This window comes from Pistacia vera, unplaced genomic scaffold (genome assembly GCF_008641045.1).
Source record: "Pistacia vera cultivar Batoury unplaced genomic scaffold, PisVer_v2 Contig18, whole genome shotgun sequence".
Taxonomy (NCBI): Eukaryota; Viridiplantae; Streptophyta; class Magnoliopsida; order Sapindales; family Anacardiaceae; genus Pistacia; species Pistacia vera.
The window spans coordinates 107,059-128,096 of NW_022195898.1; the positions used below are offsets into that span (position 1 = coordinate 107,059).

Sequence of the window (21,038 nt, forward strand, 5' to 3'; positions counted from 1 at the left end):
TTGACTGTCACTAGAAATTGGCCTTGATTTAGTATAATGACTGTGTTGCCTGCATGCTGTTATTATTATTGTTATGTGTTGTTTCTTTGGTAAAGAAGGATCTAATTGCTTGCCTGTTAATGGTGTTAAGAATATTTAATTTGGTCATCAACTCACTATGATAAGGCATGGTGAGTAATGATATGATGAGATTGACTTAAGAGTAAACCCTGGAAAGTGACGTTTCTGCATAGCTGAAATGAAAGTGAATGTTATAGTTTTATGTAGCTAACTTTTTCTGGAGAATTGTGAGATTTTGATAGAAGTTAAGCATGGTTCTGCTTGATGGTATGTCAAAGTATTCGCCTGAATTAGCCAATGATTATACTAGTTGTTCAGGGAAAAATGAATTCTGATTTCTCTTTGGGAAATTGATGTTGCCTTGTGCATTAACCACAACAATAATTTGAGCAAACCTGATTAATGCTTGAAATTATGAAATTGACAATCAATAAGATTGAATGGTGATTTCATCATTTCATATAGTCAACCTGATTTTGTTAACAAGGAAATTTGTATTCTCATTTTCTTTATTAGAGAGATGTTGGCGAGTTTATTGGCTTCAGGTATCTTTTATTAAGTATATTCCTATTATCCTATAGAGTGGTTTGAATGCTTCCTGTCTTCCATCTGTGATGATCTAACATATCAATGTTTTCAGCCTTGAGGGGAGTGTGTTTTTCTTTTTCCTTATCTATATGGCCATTTGTTGGATGAGATCATAAACTGCATGATCGCTAGGATACTCCAAAGATTTGGAGTATTGGTGATAATATCTAAGCTGTTACTATGCGAAGTATTTCAGTTGACTGATGGCAGTGTTGATGTGCATATGAATAATAGAAAGTTCAGGTTTTAAGTAGCCACTTAAATGTCAATTCTGGTTACCACGTTAAGTCCAGCAGAGGCTAACTAGCTAGCACAAGACATTCCCTTCAATACTTTAAATTACGAATATGGAGGAGTCCTTGCCCTTAGTCAATATCATGATGGTGTTAAAAGAGTTTTGCAGACAAAGCAAAGCGAAGTGGTCCGGCATTGCTTCGCAACTGTACTTTAATCCTTAAAAATACTTGACATCAATAATATGTATAGCAAAATTCAGTCCACGGAATTAACTCATTCATTTTATGTTCATCTATAACGAGACAAGGTTTCTTAGGTTGAATTTCAAACAAAATTAAGGGCATCATATATTGGAGCATCAGATGCCAAGTTTATAAACCGGTACATGGAAAAACAGGGTTAAAATTTAGAAAAAAAAAGACACAAGCTGGAACTCAATTTTACATCCTAAAATCTTCACTAGTTCACTGCTTTACTGCCTGACATCTGTTTCTGCAAAAATTAACGCTGTGGGTAGTGCATACCATGAAAGAGAAAATTGCAAATGTTAACACATTAGATCTCAATCAGTCCCACTAGCAGCCATTATACAAGGATTTATTCTCTATCCAAGAAAACTCACAAATCTGATTGGTATCACATCATTACCCGTACCGATGAATTCAGTGTAGCAGCTGTAACAAAAAAGAGGGTCAAAAATCTACTCATTTACACTTACTGTTTAAAACCAACTTTCTACTGGCTTTCGTTCCTCATATCTCTCAAAATGGGATCATTTTCCAAGTCTAGCTCATCCTCATCCTCATCCAGCTCATCCTCATCCTCATCCTCATCCAGCTCATCTAATATTGACTGGTTGATCTTCTTGCGAGACTGTCTTCGGTGCTTTTTAGGCTCCAATCGTGGTTCAGCTTGCTGAACACCCATGTCACCCATCTTGTACCTACAAACAATTTGACAATTGGAAATGCAGTTATCAAACCAGGATTGTCCTGCAAAGTTATACTAACAAGGAACTGAACTACATTTTTGCAAATTATTTGGTCTAGAAGAAAAGGAAGTACAGGAAAAAGATAGGAAGAGTCGTCAGTATAAATGCTTAATACAAACATTTATTGGCCATAGAGTAATGAAACTGAAGTTGCTATTTCAGACCAAAATGTTTCTACTCTCAATTTTAATGGCCGTTGAGCTTATTGAACATAACATTATCTAACTTTTGGTTCCACCAGCAGGATCCGCGATTTTTTATGGGCACAGGCATCCCAGGTAATTCAGTCTTACGGTTCTTCATTATCTGTATATGGCCTTTTTTTTCTAGGTGCTCAATTTGTATGGGCTTTTAGTTTAATGTTTCTATTCAGCAAGCGTGGTTATTGGCAAGAACTTATTGAATCCATTGTTTGGGCTCATAATAAATTAAAGGTTGCTCCTGCTACTCAGCCTAAAGCCTAGAGCCTTGAGCATTGTACAAGGACGTGTTGTAGGAGTCACCCATTACGTTCTGGGTGGAACTGCCACAACATGGCAAATATGTAGCTATCACTAGAGATCTAATTTTACGTACCTTACATCACCCTCTCTTTTGGTTCCAAATGTCCTCAACTGAAACACCTCTCTCATCCTGATCTCATCAAGAAGTTGAAAATAGTATTGATATCTTTCCCAATCCCCTTTTATAACGCACCCTGGTTCACCAATATGCAAGCAATCATTGAATGTACATTTCAAGGGCTCATTGGCTTTCAACCTTTTCCGAATCTGAGGAGAAAATAGAAACAGAAAGAATCAACAATAGAAAAGAGAAGGTATCACTACCTGTTCATAAATTTAACACAGTCAAAGCTTAAATAAATGAAGCGTGCGAAATCACTGTCAACAGGCTAAAAGCACAAACCTCAGGGAAAGCTTGTGCAAGAGATTGCTTAGTTACTTTCAGTAAACTAGGCTGATTAAACCCAGGAGTATCAGCTAGATAACCTCCTCCAGATAATGGAAGCAAAGAAACATGGCGCGTGGTATGCTTTCCCCTGCCGCTTCTGGTTGAAACTTCCCCAACACGCTGATCCTCTAACCATTTGCTTCCCAAAATCTGGAGAGAGTGAATGTACAAGAACGAAATTATAACCCAAACACAAACAAAAGGAAAGACAAATAAGTGAAGGAACAGGGTTAGGAGAACCCCACTGGTTCAAACCAATTATCCCCTTCAGCAGCATCAGCAGCACTAGGATTGCTTCTCAAAGCATTAATAAGACTAGACTTCCCAACTCCACTTGGACCCACAATTACAGTTGTTTGATTTTTCAAGCTTGATGCAAGAGAGTCAAGTCCGTATTTTGATTCGACACTGCAAAGCAGCGGTTCGTAGCCCCAACCATGCAGCCTAGTGTTCCATCCAACCAGTGTCTGCAGAGCCAAGACATTTTAGCATTAACAGCACTGGAATAGAAGAAAAAAAATGCGTTTGATTTAGAATAGAACAGAAGTGCTTAGAGAGCGGGATATTTTTCCCACAACCAATTCAAACACTGATTGAGAGATAGGTGTAATCCTGTAAGTTTTATATCAACAGTCCTAAAGAAACAGCAACAATAACACCACTACTGTTAGTTGCAGCACGAGCTTGACTATAATCCACAGCTTTGTGCAGGCATTTCTCTTTTCACGTGCCATTCAGAATTAAAACAATAAAGATTGGCTAGAAGCCAATCTCATTAACTTTCTCTCACAAACCGGCAGTTCCCAATTGGTTTACGATGAATTTATCAAATATCATAAACCCGAATTAAAATCAAAGTTTATCAAATTTTCACCTTCAAGCAAAGTTGCAATAAACTTAATACTAAGCAAAGTTTATTTTCACCTTCAATCATATAGATATTACATCCTAATAACATGCCAATTCAAATTAGAAACTGAAGCTAAGATTAGAAGGCAGATTTGAATAAAACAAAACAATAATGAAATAATATAAACAAAATGTATCTAACCTCCTTATCAACAAGCTCTACTTTGTTCAATGCTAGGGTGAGTGGAATTCCTGTCGACTCAGCCTCAACCAAGAACCTTGTGAGCGTAAATGGCTCTGGCTTGGGCTGGTCTAGTGAGAAAAGCACGAGCAAATGGTCCACATTCGCCACGGGAGGGTCCAGAATCTCCGTACTCCGTTGAAACACATTCTCAATCATGCCTCTGCGGTCCACCCAATCAATGGACCCCACCACCACCTTGTCCCCGACCAAAACTCTCCGTTTTATCTTCTTCAGCACGGCTTTCACCACACACAGCAGCTCGACTCCACTAGTGATGTTGGAAGACGAATCGGAGGTTCTAGAAGGTTCTGGTTGGACGATCACGCGCATGAAATTCGCTTGGGCGGCGGCTACAGTACCTATTGCTTGGGACTCGGTCAGGTTCTGTTTGTCCTGTGGTGAGAGAACTGGAGCGAGAGAGGAGAATTCTTTCACAGTGTGTTGTTTGGCTCTGAGTAGATTCTTGCTAACATAGTTTTTAGGTTTTTGTTGCTGGTGCTTAGCTGCGGCGGTGACGATCGGGGCTTGACGGTGGTGGATAGCTGATACATGGCGGATGAAGTTGTTAACGGCGGTTGCTCGGTGACGGAAGAGAGAAATTGAAGAGATCGGCATGGAGATCGTTAGTGTAACAATAATTTTCGATCAAAATTTGAAGAGATAAAAACAAAGGAAGCGAAAAGTCACGCATTGGGTGTTTTATCCATTTTTTCTAAACTGAAGCAGTGGAAGCATTTGAGTGTCCAGTAGCTTCTTGAAGGATTAGCAACAGACATTTACAGTTAGTTGCCTTAAACGACATCGCTTCAGCATTACATCTGCAGAAAAGATCAGCACGAAAATTTTATTTGTTAATTTAAATTGAATACCTTATAATCATCAAAACCAATATTCTATAGGCGTGTATATTTTGATCGAATTTTGATTGAATTATACAATATTATCCTGTTAATACTTTACGCAATGAAATACTGTTACCCGCCAACCGAAAAAATCTAGGATATCGAATCATCAATATGATTATAAAAATGTAATAAGAGACATGCCAAACCGTGATTTATGCATAGTTGAAGTACATCAAAGTCTCCTTCAATTCAAAATATCACTGCCAAACACTAATGTTTCATCATATTTAATTGTAATAAGCCACATGTCAAACCATAAATTTGCCTACATAATTGTTATAAAGCATTTGTCGAACTATATTTTATTCATAACTGAAATATATTAAGGTCGATTTGAGTTTACATTGTAACTAGCATACCATCAATTTTCCTATAGAGTTGTAATGAGCTATTGGGCGAACCATAAATTATACATAATTGTTACATAAATAATATACATAACAATGTGATTTTTATGAATAATAGTAAATTAACCAATTTAGATTTGTTATATTTTATTATAAAAACAGTTGGACAATATGATGCTCAATGAATTGTACCATACAATATGTTCTTATTAGTTCTATGATGATAAAAAATTTAAATATTTAATACATGATTATCATATTTACATAATTTTGATGTTTGGTCAGGTATAAAATCTTCCCATTTACAGGTGTACATTTATCTGTTCAACAATTATATTTGGGAAGGATAAGAAACTATCAATTGGAATATAAATCTGGAAACATAAGTGCTGTTGAATTGAGAACACAAGTGTGCAGGGAAAATAGGAAATTGAGAATGTTTGAATTGAAGAGAAAAAGAGGTAGATAATATTAAATTTTCATATAATTATTATCTATTTTTTTGATATGTTAGTAAGTTGTGATTGTTTTTCTGGTCCTCGATTGTACACGTAAGTTGGCTCGGACACCCCCAGTCACAAAAAAATAAATAAATAAATAAAAGAAAATATGGTCCATGATATAGTTCAAAACCAAGATAACTGTCCTTTTTTCCTTTGATTTTAGTTACCATAATACAAAAAATTTGTGTGTGTAAATTATTTGGTGTATAAAGGATTGGCAATATGTTTTTAATAGTTATGAAATAGTTATCGAATAAATCAATTATTGTTTTTCCAGTTTTTGGTTATTTGGTGTAAAAAATTATTATTATTTTGAATTCCAGGTAAGTTGAAGAAGCAAAAATACAAGGAGAGTAGGAAATACAGAATGTCTATATTGAAAAGAAAGAGAGGTGGCGAATGTCATATTTTTAAATAATTATGTTGTCTTGATTATCATGATCTTTATCGACTTAATAAATCTAGCAGGTGTTAATCCATGTATAAACTTGTTATGCCGCGAAAAATAAGGTTGACGCCGAGCCTTGTCAGCATGGGCGGTCAGAGTTTAGGTAGGTTTTACAATCATTCATATACAGCCACGTCGCATGCTGATGTAAGCGGCATGCTCCTGCCAGTGCAGTGGGTATGCGCCAGATTGGCGAAATGCTAGAAACGATCCACGTGTCCAATCCCTGCACAAGTCGAGGAAATCACTCGAGCAAGTGAGCAATGGGATGCAGAGAATGATTTGCACAGCATCTGCCCTACTCACAGATTTAGTAATCATTACCTTAATTCATCACACTATAAATAGAGGGCTCCTCTCCCGTTTGTGGGATTAGCTAATTTCACTTTGGAATAGCATACTCTCTCTCTCTCTCTCTCTCTTGTACTCTCAAAATTATAAATCAGCTCGTTGAACGCGTCCTGACTTTATACATTAATACAGTATTAGTGGACATAGCATTCGCTTATTTGAGCATCCGAACCACTTTAAACATTGTTCTTCATCCCTTCCTCAATCCAATACCCCCATATTCACGTGTGATCTCCGAGTTCGCTTAATATTTTCCACGTGCAATTAGTTGATGTCAAAATCTAACATCAACAAAACTAAAAATCTAATGTGAAGGATACACACTCAGAATAATGCGACTATGAGTTTTAAAAGTGTCAAAATACATGTACAAATATTATTGAAGGTTTTTCCTTTTTTTTTTTGGAGCAACATTATTAAGTTTGTTATGTTTTAAAAAATACTTTTATTTCTGTTAACTGCGGAAATGAAGCCCTGCAATTTTAGTGAACCATCTTACAATTGCAATAATTGTGGGGCACTTTTGTGGTATGAAGAGCGTAACAAGACTAATTAAAACCTCATCACTTTATTCCACAAGAAATAACAAACTAATAATTGAAACTGAATCAATTGATTTCAACCATAAATGATTTCAAGAGGCAATGCACAACAAGCAACAAGATATTGAATCGCTGCATAAACTAAAATTTTAATATACAAAATCACACACCAAAAAAAGAAAAAGAAAAAACAATTAAAATAAATCAGACAAATATCTTACATTGAAATATTATCTTGTTAACCACCACTAGGTGCCCCAGCGGTCAAATTGGACTTTTGGGTATATTATTCAAGAGGTCTTGAGTTCGATTTACATGGGTTGCTAATAAGGGTGATCACTAATGAGATTTACTCGGTTGCCAACTTTAGGGTTCCAATAAATTAGTTAAGGTATGCATAAACTGACTCGGACACTCCCGATCACCAGAAAAAAAAAAAAATTATCTTATTAATACTTCACACAATGAATACTGCTACCTGCCAACCGATAAATCCGGATAGGGGCTGCTTATCGAAATTGAAGTTGGGCTTTAGGTTTAGGATGGTGGGAAATGTGAAAGGGTAAACATGGGTTGAGACTTGAGACTTGAGAGTATATTTTATTGGACGTGGTGCATTTAGAAATACTCTTTACATGAGGAAAAGCCCACGTGATGGAAGTCCAATCTTATTTGTAGATGATCCTTCTTTTATTTTTTGAATCTTGTCTTATAATGTAATTGATTTATTTTTGTAAGATTTATAAAGAATTTTTTTTTCTATCACTAGGGGAGTTCGAACCAGTTTACGTGTATCTTAACCAATCTCTCAATATCCTAAAACTAACAGTCAAGTAAAAGTTCAAGTAGTCACTCTTATTAGTACTTAAAGAGACTCGAGCTTATGAAAGTTGCTTTTATTCTTTTACTATCATGCCACCTAGTATTGGTTATTATAAAGAATTTTAGTCCTATGTGCGTAAATAAATGGAGATTAGTTGGAAAAAAAAAAATTAGATTAACATAAGGATATCATATAAATAAGAAAAAATATGCGATATCATGATAGTATTACAAACATAGTATTGCAAGTTAATACATCCATATCATGTAATTATTGTATTTAATAACTATCAATCATATTCATTGTAAAGATACATAAGAGAAAGAAATTCACACATAACATAAATTCACTATATAGTGGTGTAAATGATGTGATATCCTATAAAACTTATACTTTCGACGAAGAGACCATTGTCCTCCAATATTTATATATTTTTAGTGTCTTTAAATTAAAGTAATCATATTTTTTACACCATTCTCTTCGACCATAATTCTGTAGCTTGTTACAAATTAAATATACAGTACATCATCTACAACACAAGATAAACACGCTAACTTAGCAAGTATAATGACGGATTTAATTAGCATGTTAATGATGTTTATGTTATCTGTACTCTACCCACACGAAAAACAATGAGTAAACAATTTTTTTTCTCACCCAAGGTTTACCTTACCGACATTTTATCACTCATAATACCACTTTCCCACTCAACGTTTATATTTTTTTAATATCAAAAATATACTTCACTTTCTCAACTGACGTTTTCCGAGTTACTATAAGTTAGGGTGAGAGGGTTTTTGTAGATCAGAGATCGGTGGATCAAATGGTAGTGACCAATTGAATATATACCGTTGAAATTAGTCAGAAATCAACTAAGAATATGAAACTTTAGCTTTGTGGTGATCGACAATCAGCAATAAATTGGGTGTTGGAGTGAGGAGTTTTGTAGAAAGGAGACCGAAGGTTGGTGAAAGAGAGAATTTTCATCGTCTGAATCGGCCGGAATCGACTTTGGGTAGTAATGGAATATAAACGTTGGGTGGAAAAGTGGTATTTTAAAACTTTTTGGGTGGGAAAGGGCCATTAATGAAAACCTTGGGTGGGAAAAAGTTGTTTACTCGAAAAACAATTAACAAATTAAATTGACTTAATTCAACCTTAAAACATGAAAACTAGTAGCTGAGAGCCGGGAATGTAAACCCCTCTTTGCAACACCAAAGGCCATTCTGCCGTTGCCATAACGACCCCCAATAAAAGAAATTATACCCGAGAAAATGTTTTCAACTATAAAATATAATGCCTTCCATCACTGGCTCTGAGTCACCATTAATAACATTGAATGTTAGATATTTCTCTTTATCCATAAATTCTTTGCTTGAAAAAATGGTATGGTCGGCTTTAAAATAACCATTGAATCAAATTCAACCTTTGTTATTGTTTATTTAAAGCTGTATTAATTTCCAATCAATTTTGTTTCAGTCAATATCTTCGGGTCAACATTACGGTTACGTTCTAATTTTTTTTTTTATATATAAAATTTAAAATAATAAGAAAAAGTTTGATTTTCAAGATTCTTCCATCTTACCTTAATTTTGAAAAGGTTCTTTCAAGATGAAGGTAAGAGATAGTGTTAGATACATTTCATCGAACGATTGCAAGGCATGGCATGGTTTTTAATAAGAGCATAATGGGCGGTGTTTGGTGCACGCTATTGTATTTGTGGGATATAATAATAAATTTATCACATGCTATAAATAAGATCGAGATATTCCCAAATAGTAATGTGACACGTGTGGCACGACGACAAGCCCTGCCCTTTTCCTTTGTTGAACAGCTGTTGTAGCCGAATATGAGTCGTTGAAAGTGTGGAGGATGCTTATAATACTATCATTGATTTGTCCTCAAATGTAATTTAAACCACCGGTGAGGTGACCCACCACCCTCACCTATTTTATAGGTTGATTTCCACTTTCCCCATAACATTAAAGGGCAAAAGCACTTTAATAGTGTAATCGATTTATCAAATTTATTTATTTATTTACTTTTTACGGGTCAGTTTGCAGACATTTATGATTAAGTAAATCAATAATAATCATTCTAATTATAAATCGAAGTGATTCAAAATCAGGATTTTTTAAATAATATAATATATTTAAAAATTATTATCTAATTAGTCAATTATCTAAAGATGGTTAATTATTAATTCTTTTACATTAACGGATATGTCAATTAGTATATATTTAAGAGAATATACATGAAATAATGTGCCCAGTGAATTAGATATTATATTATTTGTAGTTGAGATAATGTTTCTTACTTTAGTTATCGGATGATATGATTCTGTAACACAAAAAAGTTTTTTGATGATGTCTGTACTGTATCTATGGATTTACATACATCTAAATCCTTGATATACTTAATAATATATGGTCGAGATTCAAAATTATCAATTAATTGCCTTAATAATTGTTTAAATTACATTAATTATTTATTATAATATTCTGTAATCAACGTGATATTATCGCATTAATTTGAACGAATTATTTAAGAGTAACGTTAATCTTAAAGTGGAAACTGTCAGGCATACGTGGAGAGAATTGCCTGTCCACGGTAATATAAATGCCAGACGCGCACACTGGATTTTTAACCAACAACAAATGAGTTTATAAAATCAAGGGTTGGGTCCCATCACTTAGCGCAAGCACGCGTCTCTTTTTCTCGAAATGTAGACCCAACTAATCTACCCAACTGACTATGCGTTAATCCTACCCATTCGTGGGGGTCCAACGCGGCAACGCACACTATCCTATGGCCCACCGCAGCCATATTTGACCCGACTCCACACTCTGGACCCAACTAAACCCGACCTGACCCAACCGACGTATAAACGCAGCAACTCATATATTTATGTTTCATTAGCCAGGTTTTTCTAAAATCTTAAACGTCCTTAGGTAAATTTCCCATTGCGTGGCAGCCACGCGTACCAGTATACGAATAAATCCATCGCCCCAGATGGCAGGATTAGTCCTCAACCAAAGACGTGAAAGATGTAGAAAGTTTGTTAAGAGGTGTTTGTCTAAACTTATAAACTGGTTAAACTAATTTGAAAATTCTAAAATTAAGTTGACATGTTTATTTATAATTTTTTTTAACTTATAAATTGAGTTTATAAGTAAAAAAAAAATAAGATGGAGAAGACATTTTTTTTTTTTTTTTATAAGTACTCTGCTTATAATATGTAAGATCAATGCGTGAGAGCTAATATGAATCTCAATGAACTTGACTCCTTCGATTGGTTGTACCACAACTTTTTTGTGGTAAGGGACATATAGAGCAAATTGGATTCATTTGTCCATGTCAGTCAGTTTTCAAATTACCAATCGATCCCTCTCACTTTGATTCCCTATATAAAATCAATTGACATTTGATGGGCCATATTAATTTCTATTTTATGTGACTCCATTTTACTCTCAAAACAAAAAAAATATAAAAAAAATAGAAAGATAAGATTGAATTGTTCAATGGGAATATATTCCACATCCCACTTTGATGATATTGTCATAAATCATAATTGACTGGAATTTTGGTAGTACGACTACCAATAAAAATAGGAGAAACCCGTAAGAGTCAAAACCAAAGCAATCGGCCAATAAAAAAACAACGGTTGAAATGCAAAAGTATTAATGCGAACTATTTGAGTTAAATCATAAAATATACCATTAAAGATTCTATAAATAGCTGAAAATTTACACGTCACGATTTCCTTATCCATAAGAGTCAAAACTAAAGCAATCGACCAATCAAAAACAACTGTTGAAATGTAAAATTATTGACATTCCTTTGCCATCAATTTATAGTACTGCAAATAGGTGCGTTCTCTATTTTTATTATTGCTAATTATTTGAGTTAATTCATTAATATACAATTAAAGATTCTAATAAGAATAAAGATACGATCACAAACGAATCTCACAAACTTTATTTCACAAATTTAGTGTAGTAATTGAGTTGGTAGCTCTCATCACATCTAAGACACTAAATAATTTTGATTAAATACGAACGGTGGTCTCTTAGAGATTAACGATCGTTTCTTTAGGATGAATGGTTATTCTTTCGTAAGAAACGACTATGAAGGAACAATTATTCTTTATGAAAGAACGATCGTTGAATGACTATTCTTTCATAAGTAAAAACAACCGTTCCTTTATAAGTAAGAACAGTCATTCATTTGTAAGGAACGATTGTTTTATAAGAATAAATAACTGTTCTATAAGAAATGAATGTTACATTCATAAAAATAACTATTCCTTACGATAACAACTGTTCTTTATGAATGAATGATCTTTTGTACTTAAGAAACAATCGTTCACATTTAATCAGAGTCGTCAGTTGATATGATAATATTAACTCAAGTGCCAAGTCAGGTTTGTGAGATTCGTTTATTATTTTAGTAATGAGTAATGCTACAATTATCGAAAAAACACACCAAATTAATACATCAAATAACGTGATATAATCCTGATTATCGATTAATTAATTCGATGTATCAATTCACTCTCCTAACAAATAACTACAAATCTACACGTCACGATTTCCTTATCCGGACACTAGCATTGACAAGTAGATTAGACTAAAACAAGCATCTTGCATATTAGCCAGTAAACGAAGGAATAAATAAAGAAAAGAGAACGACTCCGTGGATACCAGTCATCTCATCTCCACTTTATCTAACCAAAATAATATTTAATTTAAATTAAATTAAATATAATATAATATTTACATAGAACTTTTCTACACCCCTCACCCCAAAAGTCCACATTCCTTTCCACATCAATCAACAAATTCACTATGACCCACCACTTGTAACCACACACTCAACACGATAATCAACCATCAATCAGATTAGATACAGAACAAACCATCATGCTATCTCCTGCTGCAGCTGCACACTAAAATAATCTCCCACGATCACGAGTTCAAATTTCGACAAAGCAATTAAGAAAATATTTTGCCACCCTTTTATTTTGGGAACACAACACAACACAACAATTACTATTACATAATACTCGTCACTCTGTCTCTATCTATAATCTATCTATTTATCCTCACCGTCACCGGTTTGAGTGAAAATCTCATTCTCATCTTGACGTGGTGGCGCTCTGTTAATTTTATCTTCTCCTCCTTTTTTCTAGTCTTTCCATATATTTATATCTATTCATCCTCATTTTTAGCTCACCATCAACCTAAGACAATTCATTTATCATTATCTCTCTTTCTTCAACGAACTCTTTTTCAGCTTTTCCGTATCCCGTAACCTCCGATTTTCAGGTAATTCTTGCGTTCTTTATGGTTATTTCGACTATTCAGATCTGTTTACTTATTCAAGATTGTTATCTTCCGTTATACATTTTGTCGGATTCGGACATGTTTTTTCTTGTGTCCGACAGGTGTGTCGGTCAAATATATAAGAGTTTGAATACTTCTGACGCTTAAACTTAGCATTTCTGATTGGTTTATAATAGGGATAGAACCAGTTGTCAAGCTACGTTTTACATTCAACTCAGATCTGATTAGTTGTTTTTCCGCGAATTTGGATTTTAATATCCTTGCTTCATTTAATCAGATTTTTTGTTTTTCAATATCAAATATTTTTAAGGACTTTATCGATGTCGGATCCGTTTATTCAATTCCGTTTATTAATACATTATTCGGAGGTGATATTGCCTTGTAATGGAGATCTGTTAAATTCATTCTTCTGGTTTTTACCTTCTTGGGTTTTGGTAGGTAGGTTGTTGAAGTTGAGATTTATGCTATTACCAGTTAAGAGAAATATTGAAATGGTTTTTGGATCCTTTATTGTGTCCATTTCATTTGTCTTCGATAAAGTGGAGAACAAGTGATCTGTTGGGCGGTCAAATTAATATATATAATTGACAATTGTTTGCTTGATTTTGCAATTATAGTATGCCATTTTAGTTTTAGGTGCCGGCCTTTGAAAACTGTAGTCAAATCTATGACGAGCCATAATTACGTTAGTTAACTGGAAATTTGAACGTGCTGGTAGAATTGCCTTTTATGGTCAGCGTTGCTATTTATGTATTTATTCACTTTTATAACTAACATCCAGTTTTTGTAAATTTTAATTGACTGTTCTTTTTGTAATGCGATTGATTCAGGTGGTTAAACAATCTATTGAAATGGAGGTTAATGGGGGCTAGAACTTGCTATGTTCTATGGCCTTGATTGGTAATTTTATATTCTCTCAACTCTTATGATCTTGTGGATAAGTACTGGGTTTTGTGTACTCTTATACTTGAAACTATTGTGACGATCTTCTCCTTTTATGTGTAGATATCTGGGAAATGTGTGGTGGGAGAGTTAAAATTAGAGATCTAGAAGATACCACTTTAAGAGGAAGAAACTACTTCAAGAGCAAACTTTCTGGTATGGAGTATGAATCAGACTGGACAAAACATAGAAAATCCTCGGCATTTACTGCTCAAGTGATTCGTTCTGCAACATCTTTTATGCCTTGGTCTTGTAAAATGCCCATAGGTGATGGATTTCATGAATTTCTTTAATCAATTGTTTGTCATTTGAAACAAAAGCATAGTTAGGTTCTCTGGAATATATAATTGAACAAGTACAAGAATCATCAACTTCTCCTCATTTTGCAATATTTAAAATGCCTGGTTTTGTAAGTGGAAAGAAGAGAATTACAGAACCAAATATGTGTTTCTCCACATTGAGCGAGCAACACACATTAACTCATTCGAAAAGCAATCCTCGTTTAACCTCAGAGGTTGCTAATGATCTGGACAGCCCCATTTTACCAGGGCTCCCAGATGACGTGTCAAAGTACATCCTTGCACTTGTTCCTCGTTCCAATTTCCCCTCTATGGGTGCTGTCTCCAAGAAATGGAGGTCTTATATCCGGAGCAAAGAATTCATCACCGTCAGGAAATTACTTGGGTTGCTTGAGGAATGGCTTTGCATCTTAACTATGGATGCAGAAGGAAAGCAAAGCCAATGGGAGGTTTTGGATTGTGAGGGAAACAAACATCGGTTTCTTCCACTGATGCCTGGTCCAGTGAAGGCTGGGTTTGGGGTGGTTGTCATTAACGGAAAGCTTCTTGTAATGGCTGGTTATTCAGTGATTGATGGGACTGGCTCTGCTTCTGCAGATGTTTACGAATATGATCCTTGCCTTAACAGGTTTGTTTCCATTCATCTTCTGTGCTGGCCTTAATATTTTGTCATGGTTTATTGGATCTGCCAATTTTCACTTGTCAGGAATAGAATTTTTGAGCAGTTATGAAATATTTGTACTTCTCTTATAGTAATTGCTAATAATATCTTAGGCTAGTGGATGCCAAGAAATTTAATTTGTTTGATTACTATTATATCTTTGGCTGGGGAAATTTATGATATATTTTACCAGTTAAGAATATTACCATTTGAAGTAGGGGCGGATTCAGAAATTTCTGTTAGGGTAGGTCAAAATAAAAACTAATTACACATTAATATTTTTGTTAGAGTGGGCCAAAATCAAAAAATTGTATATATTAATATTTTTTAATCAAATTTGGGGGTGGGCCATGTACTACATCCGCCCTGATTTGAAGGTCTCTGTGCACGTTGTGAGTTGGGTGAATGGTTTATAAACTGGGACTTCCAATTAAATTATCATCACTGGCCTCAATCATGTTAACTCCTTTGAAGTGATTGTAGACTCCAATTGAAATTGTAGAAGGATGTGGGAAGTTGGTTAATCTGGGAGTGCGTCTTTGCATTATTTGTGTCTATTATGGCTGTTGCAGTCTGAAACGTTATTCTTGTTCAAAGTTGGCTTGCTTTTCTATTCTTGCTAGCTTTGTAACACTTCCGTAATTTCAGTTGGAGCAAATTGGCAAACATGAATGTGGCCCGTTATGAATTTGCTTGTGCTGAGGTGAATGGCATGGTTTATGCGGTTGGAGGCTATGGGACAGATGGAGAAAGCCTCTCAAGTGCCGAGGTGTATGACCCCGAAACTGACGAGTGGACCCTGATAGAGAGTCTTCGAAGACCAAGATGGGGTTGTTTTGCGTGTGGCTTTGATGGGAAACTTTATGTTATGGGTGGAAGGTCGAGCTTCACCATTGGAAATTCAAGGTTCGTTGATGTCTACAACCCTGAGAGGCACGCCTGGTGTCAGATGAAGAATGGTTGTGTCATGGTCACTGCTCATGCTGTGATCGAAAAGAAGCTCTTCTGTATGGAGTGGAAAAACCAGAGGAAATTGGCCATATTCGATCCAGAGGACAATTCATGGAAGATGGTGCCAGTTCCCTTGACTGGTAGCTCATCCATTGGGTTCCGATTTGGGATACTGGATGGAAAGCTTTTGCTTTTCTCTCTAGAAGAAGAACCTGGTTACAACACTCTGCTGTATGATCCTCATGCAGCTCCAGGTTCAGAATGGCAGACCTCCAGGATAAAGCCGTCTGGTTTGTGCTTGTGCAGTGTGACAATCATTGCTTGAAAGTAAAGCTTCATTGCGAAATTCCAAAATGTTTCTTCAGATTTGGTTGGCTTATTGTATTTTAATTGAATCAGGTTAAAAACTTTTTATTTGTTTTGGTTTGGCAATGTGTTGCCAGGTTTTAGACGAGTCTATTGGACTAATCTTTTAGGCCTCAAGACTTATTGATGAAATCTAGTTTCTTATCATGCATTCTGGTTGACAGTGCCTTGACTGCCTTCTCTTGCTCGCATTTTTTTTTTTTAAATTACCGTGGGTGTTTGGGTTAGCTTGGGTGTATCTTCACTAATTTTTAGGGCCCTGAAACTTTTGATCGGGTAAGAGCCTTAATGGTCACTCCTATTAGTGTCTGGGAGAACTTGAATTCAAAAGTTCATCAAACCTTTTTTTGTTCTTTTACCATTATATCACCCAATAATCGTTAACTCGCTTGCATTTCTTCCTTGGTCGTTGTGTAGATATGTCATAGGTGTAATGCTTTCTTTTTAGCTAGTATACTCATAAAATAATCAATAAAACTCATTAAAAATATATGTAAGAAAATACACATATAAACAAGTAATAAAGTATGTGCTCACATTTAATTTTTCTTTATATACAAATATTTACAAAATATACTCAAAATAGCAACTTGATAGTGTAGCCCAATCCCTTCCACTGCGTGACATTCCGAGTGACTGCAACTCATCCATTATCTGAAAAAAAATTGAAAATAACGGAGTGAGCACTAATTGCTCAGTAAGTAAACCTGCTATGCTACCCTTCTCTCTCCGTTGATTAAATCATGAATTTTCTTTCCTTACAACTCATTTCCCGAGTACTCTTTATTCTTTATATGTTCTTTCTCCATTCTTTCTCGGTTTTGCTCTTTGTTTTTCTCTCAATTTTTTAATTTTTCACTACTCACGATAATGAGCATGGTATTATGCATATATATGATGCAAATGCACAAATGCATAGATTATGCATTTTCTTTTCTATTTTCTATTTTCTGTTTCTTTTTCTTTATTTCTTTATTTCTTTTCTAGTCTTTCTTTCTATTCTTTCTTTTCTTGCCGATCGGACTCGGTTGAGGCATAGATTTAGAGCCTTGGCTGTGTGAGTGAATTCTCTAATTCTGGGTACAATTTTCATCCATACGCACTTCTAACGGACTGTACAATTCTTTTTTCTGAATTCTGAGGCCGCTCACTAAAGGCGGCGCGCATGTGGGACTTTGTCACTTACAGGCTCCCCATCACAACAACTTTCTCCTCTTTTTATCTTTTTACACTTCTTTAACTAAAATTTAAGATTTGAATATCTTAAATATTACCATTTCTTTCTATTTTCTCTTTAATATATTTTAGTGTTTTTTCATGCTCTTATGAAGATGTATGCATGTAGATAGTTTCATGCTTATAATTCTTTCTAAATGCAAATGTTTAAATGCAAGGATGTCATGTAGCATAAAAATAAGTTTCTCTCTACCATCTACAAACTCATATCAATTCATAAATGAATAAAACTCATGCATACACTTCTCTTGGACATTTCATCAAACATATTGCATGCATAATCAAACTCTAATTTGACTACAATTCTATCTCTTTCTCAAGCCACCAATATTTGGAGTAAAATTCCTTTAAACAATTACTAAACCTGTCCAAAACAATACACTTCCAAAAATTCTACTCATCTCTTTCTAACTTCAACCAAACTTCAATTAATCATCATACAACCAAAACCACTTCTCATGGCTAAAGTCTATTCATCAATATTCATCAAACTCATCAATAATTCATCAATTTCATCAACAATTCTCAAATCATAAGCATATACATGTATGTAAAATCTCTACACACTTGATTTCTCAAATCATAACTTGGGTGAGATTTACTTACCTTTGATATGAGCAATCCAACCCTTTTTAGAATCTTCTTTGATGACACTCTCTTCTTCTTAAATCCTCCATGTGGGCGTTATAATAGGTAATACTATACTTAAAACCCGATCTCTCAAACTTTCTCTTATAATCCCGACGTGGCAACTTGCAATTGGTCAGTTTACAAATGAGTCTTGCTTGCTCGCTATGGATCCCGCCTGCCATTTGTGAGCTGACAAATTGCGAGTCTCCACGTTGGGATTGTGAGAGAGAGTTTGTAAGACTAGGTTGCGAATCAATCTTTATCCTATAATAAATTTGTATTTAAACCATTATCATGATAACGATAATTGCATTTCATGTAAAAGAAATGACTTTGATGACAAAAATTAGCCCTTTAGCAGATCTTAAAACCATATTATTATAACTGTGATATTGAGTCATACATAACAAGATCCTTTAAAATCAAGTAATCTTGAATCAAGAGGGAATTCAATATCCTTCTAACAATTAGACTTGTTACTCATTCATTTGGCTAACAAATAAATTGTTTATGTAAAATCGACTCTTCAAGTTTATATTTTATCCTCAATTTTTAACTATAAAGAAAAGAAAAATCATACAATGACAGTGAATATCGAAGGGTGTGTTTGGGTAACTATTTATGATATTATTTGAGCTCCAATTTTCAGAATATGCATTTGTTTTGTTACTTAGGGAATTGTATCCAAAAAATTTGATTCTTGACATATTTGACCGTTCTGTTTGTGAGGCCTATCATCTGCAATTTTTTTATTTTTTATTTTTTATCTTTTCCTTCTTTCTTCCTTTATTTCTTTCTTTAGTATGTCTCCTTCCAACCACCAACCACCGCGATAACTCTCTTTTCTTCATGCCATCTGCAACTTTTTTTTTTCTCTTTTCCTTCTTTCTTCTTCTTCTTCTTCTTCTTCTTTATCTCTTTAGTCTGTCTTCTTCCAACCACCAACCACCGCTACAACTTCTCTTCCATATGCATTCAACCTCTTGTGAAGCTCAATCAGGCCGATCTGCACTATTTCGGTGCACAACTCCTTGCTTCTTTCATATATGCCTCAGGTTTTGTTGTTTATGTATTATGTTTGTTTGTGTGGTTTTGTTGTTTATGTATTGTGCTTGTGTGTGTGAGTGATTGTAGTAAAGTTTTTTCAGTAAAGCGTATTATTAGGATCCGTGAAATGAGCACCATATTTCGTTTGTAATACCTACATTTAGAAATATGGTAGGGATTATTTTATATGGTAGGGATTATTTTATAGTCACTAGTTTTATAGAGGAATTCTATAAAAGTTTCAATAGGGGCAAAATGGTCATTTCACATAGAATCACATGTTCAAGTGAAAAGTGAGTATGATAAATATAATGTATTAAGTGTGCTAGCCATGAGAATAGAGTGGTAGAAAGGTTATGGACAATACACGTGATGTGATGCCGAGATGAATACGTGTTTGTAAAGTAATAGAAAGAAATTAAAGAATAAGGGTAAAATGGTCTTTGTACTCCTTACTTTTTCACTATGACTATAAAATAATCTCTACCATATTTCTGAATGTGGGTATTACATCTTTCACTACCAAAACCCAATTCGTGTTGTTACAGAAGAAGGTGTGAATTTGATAGGTTTTGTTGGTGTAATGACGTCTTTTACTTTTTCACAAATGTGTTTTCATAAAATAAAAATTATAAAATAAAATAGAAAACTGGTTATGGGTTTTGGGGGTTGCTGCAACTGAGAACCGGAGGACGATTTGGGAAGGGGGGAGCCGCAGGATTGGGGAAGGGGGGAGTTAGGAAAAAAGATAGAACAAAAAAGAAAAAAGAACAGTGAGTGGTTAGACGGAGAAATTTTAGAAGTAAAAAACTTTTCAGAAAATAGAAAAAGGAAAAATAAAAGTGATGGTGACTGGTGAGTGTTGTGTGGTGAGTTTATGGAGAAATTTTAGGAGTAAAAAATACTGGAAAAAAAATAAAGAAAAATAAAAGATTTGTGTTTGTTTCATCATTCCAAATATTTTTTTTTGGGATTTGTCTAACTTATATATTTGTTTTACAGATTCAACAACGCAATTTAATGGTAAGAACAAACTATGATCATATGACCAAATGTCAGTATAATTTGGCTCATCGTTGCATGATTGATTACTACTTTCAGTAGAAGAGGAGGTTTCGACGTTTTTCTAGACTTGGAGTCCATTACACACGCTGTTGGTCAACAATTGGATTAGTACTTGAAATTAATATAGGAAATTTGTTTTTAATTAAGTGGTTATTAAATTACCAATCAAATATTTAATATTATTAAAATGTAAATTAATAAGTTTTTAGGTCATAATAATAAATTATTTTAACAAAATGCACTAAAATATTGTATCAATAAATCATTTATAAAAAAATATACTAAAAAAATATTCAACAATCATTCAACTCAAAGAATAAAGTCAAAATATTCTACTATAAACACATTTTATTCAAATTCTATTCTCATAAGAATAATCAAATTCAACTTCACAATACTATTTCAAAAATCCTACACAAAATAACAATACAAACACACCTGAAATCATCTGCATAGTACAAAGCACAAATTTGAAAGCATCTAGTGTAATCAAAAGACGAACTTGGGACTCATAAATTAACATACTACTTTTGTAAGGATTATGTTTAAATATTATTGAATTTATTCATTTAAATGATATTTTAGAGATGAATTCAATGGTACTTAAGGATAAGCTTTTACAAATTTTAGGTAAGGTATATTTACGAAAGAACGGTG

The 21,038-nt window shown here is 34.2% G+C and overlaps 2 protein-coding genes across 3 annotated transcripts; one reads left to right on the plus strand and one right to left on the minus strand.

Annotated features, from left to right (window-relative positions):
• Window positions 1-1,207: 1,207 nt before the first annotated feature.
• LOC116126422 (small ribosomal subunit biogenesis GTPase RsgA 1, mitochondrial-like) lies at window positions 1,208-4,696 on the minus strand. Its single transcript, XM_031412114.1, has 5 exons — window positions 3,879-4,696; window positions 3,073-3,294; window positions 2,783-2,977; window positions 2,453-2,646; window positions 1,208-1,828 (listed from the first exon to the last, which is right to left on the minus strand). The coding sequence occupies exons 1-5, from the start codon at window positions 4,533-4,535 to the stop codon at window positions 1,621-1,623; spliced, it is 1,476 nt and encodes a 491-aa protein (XP_031267974.1). The 5' UTR covers window positions 4,536-4,696; the 3' UTR covers window positions 1,208-1,620.
• Window positions 4,697-12,874: 8,178 nt separating this feature from the next.
• LOC116126480 (F-box/kelch-repeat protein At1g67480) lies at window positions 12,875-16,377 on the plus strand. 2 transcript variants are annotated; one of them, XM_031412160.1, is made up of 4 exons: window positions 12,875-13,166; window positions 14,015-14,084; window positions 14,190-15,053; window positions 15,735-16,377. In XM_031412160.1, the coding sequence occupies exons 3-4, from the start codon at window positions 14,524-14,526 to the stop codon at window positions 16,360-16,362; spliced, it is 1,158 nt and encodes a 385-aa protein (XP_031268020.1). In that variant the 5' UTR covers window positions 12,875-13,166; window positions 14,015-14,084; window positions 14,190-14,523; the 3' UTR covers window positions 16,363-16,377. The 2 variants fall into 2 exon arrangements, with proteins under 2 accessions (XP_031268020.1, XP_031268021.1); XM_031412161.1 differs by lacking the exon at window positions 12,875-13,166 and adding an exon at window positions 13,526-13,916.
• The last annotated feature ends 4,661 nt before the right edge of the window (window positions 16,378-21,038 follow it).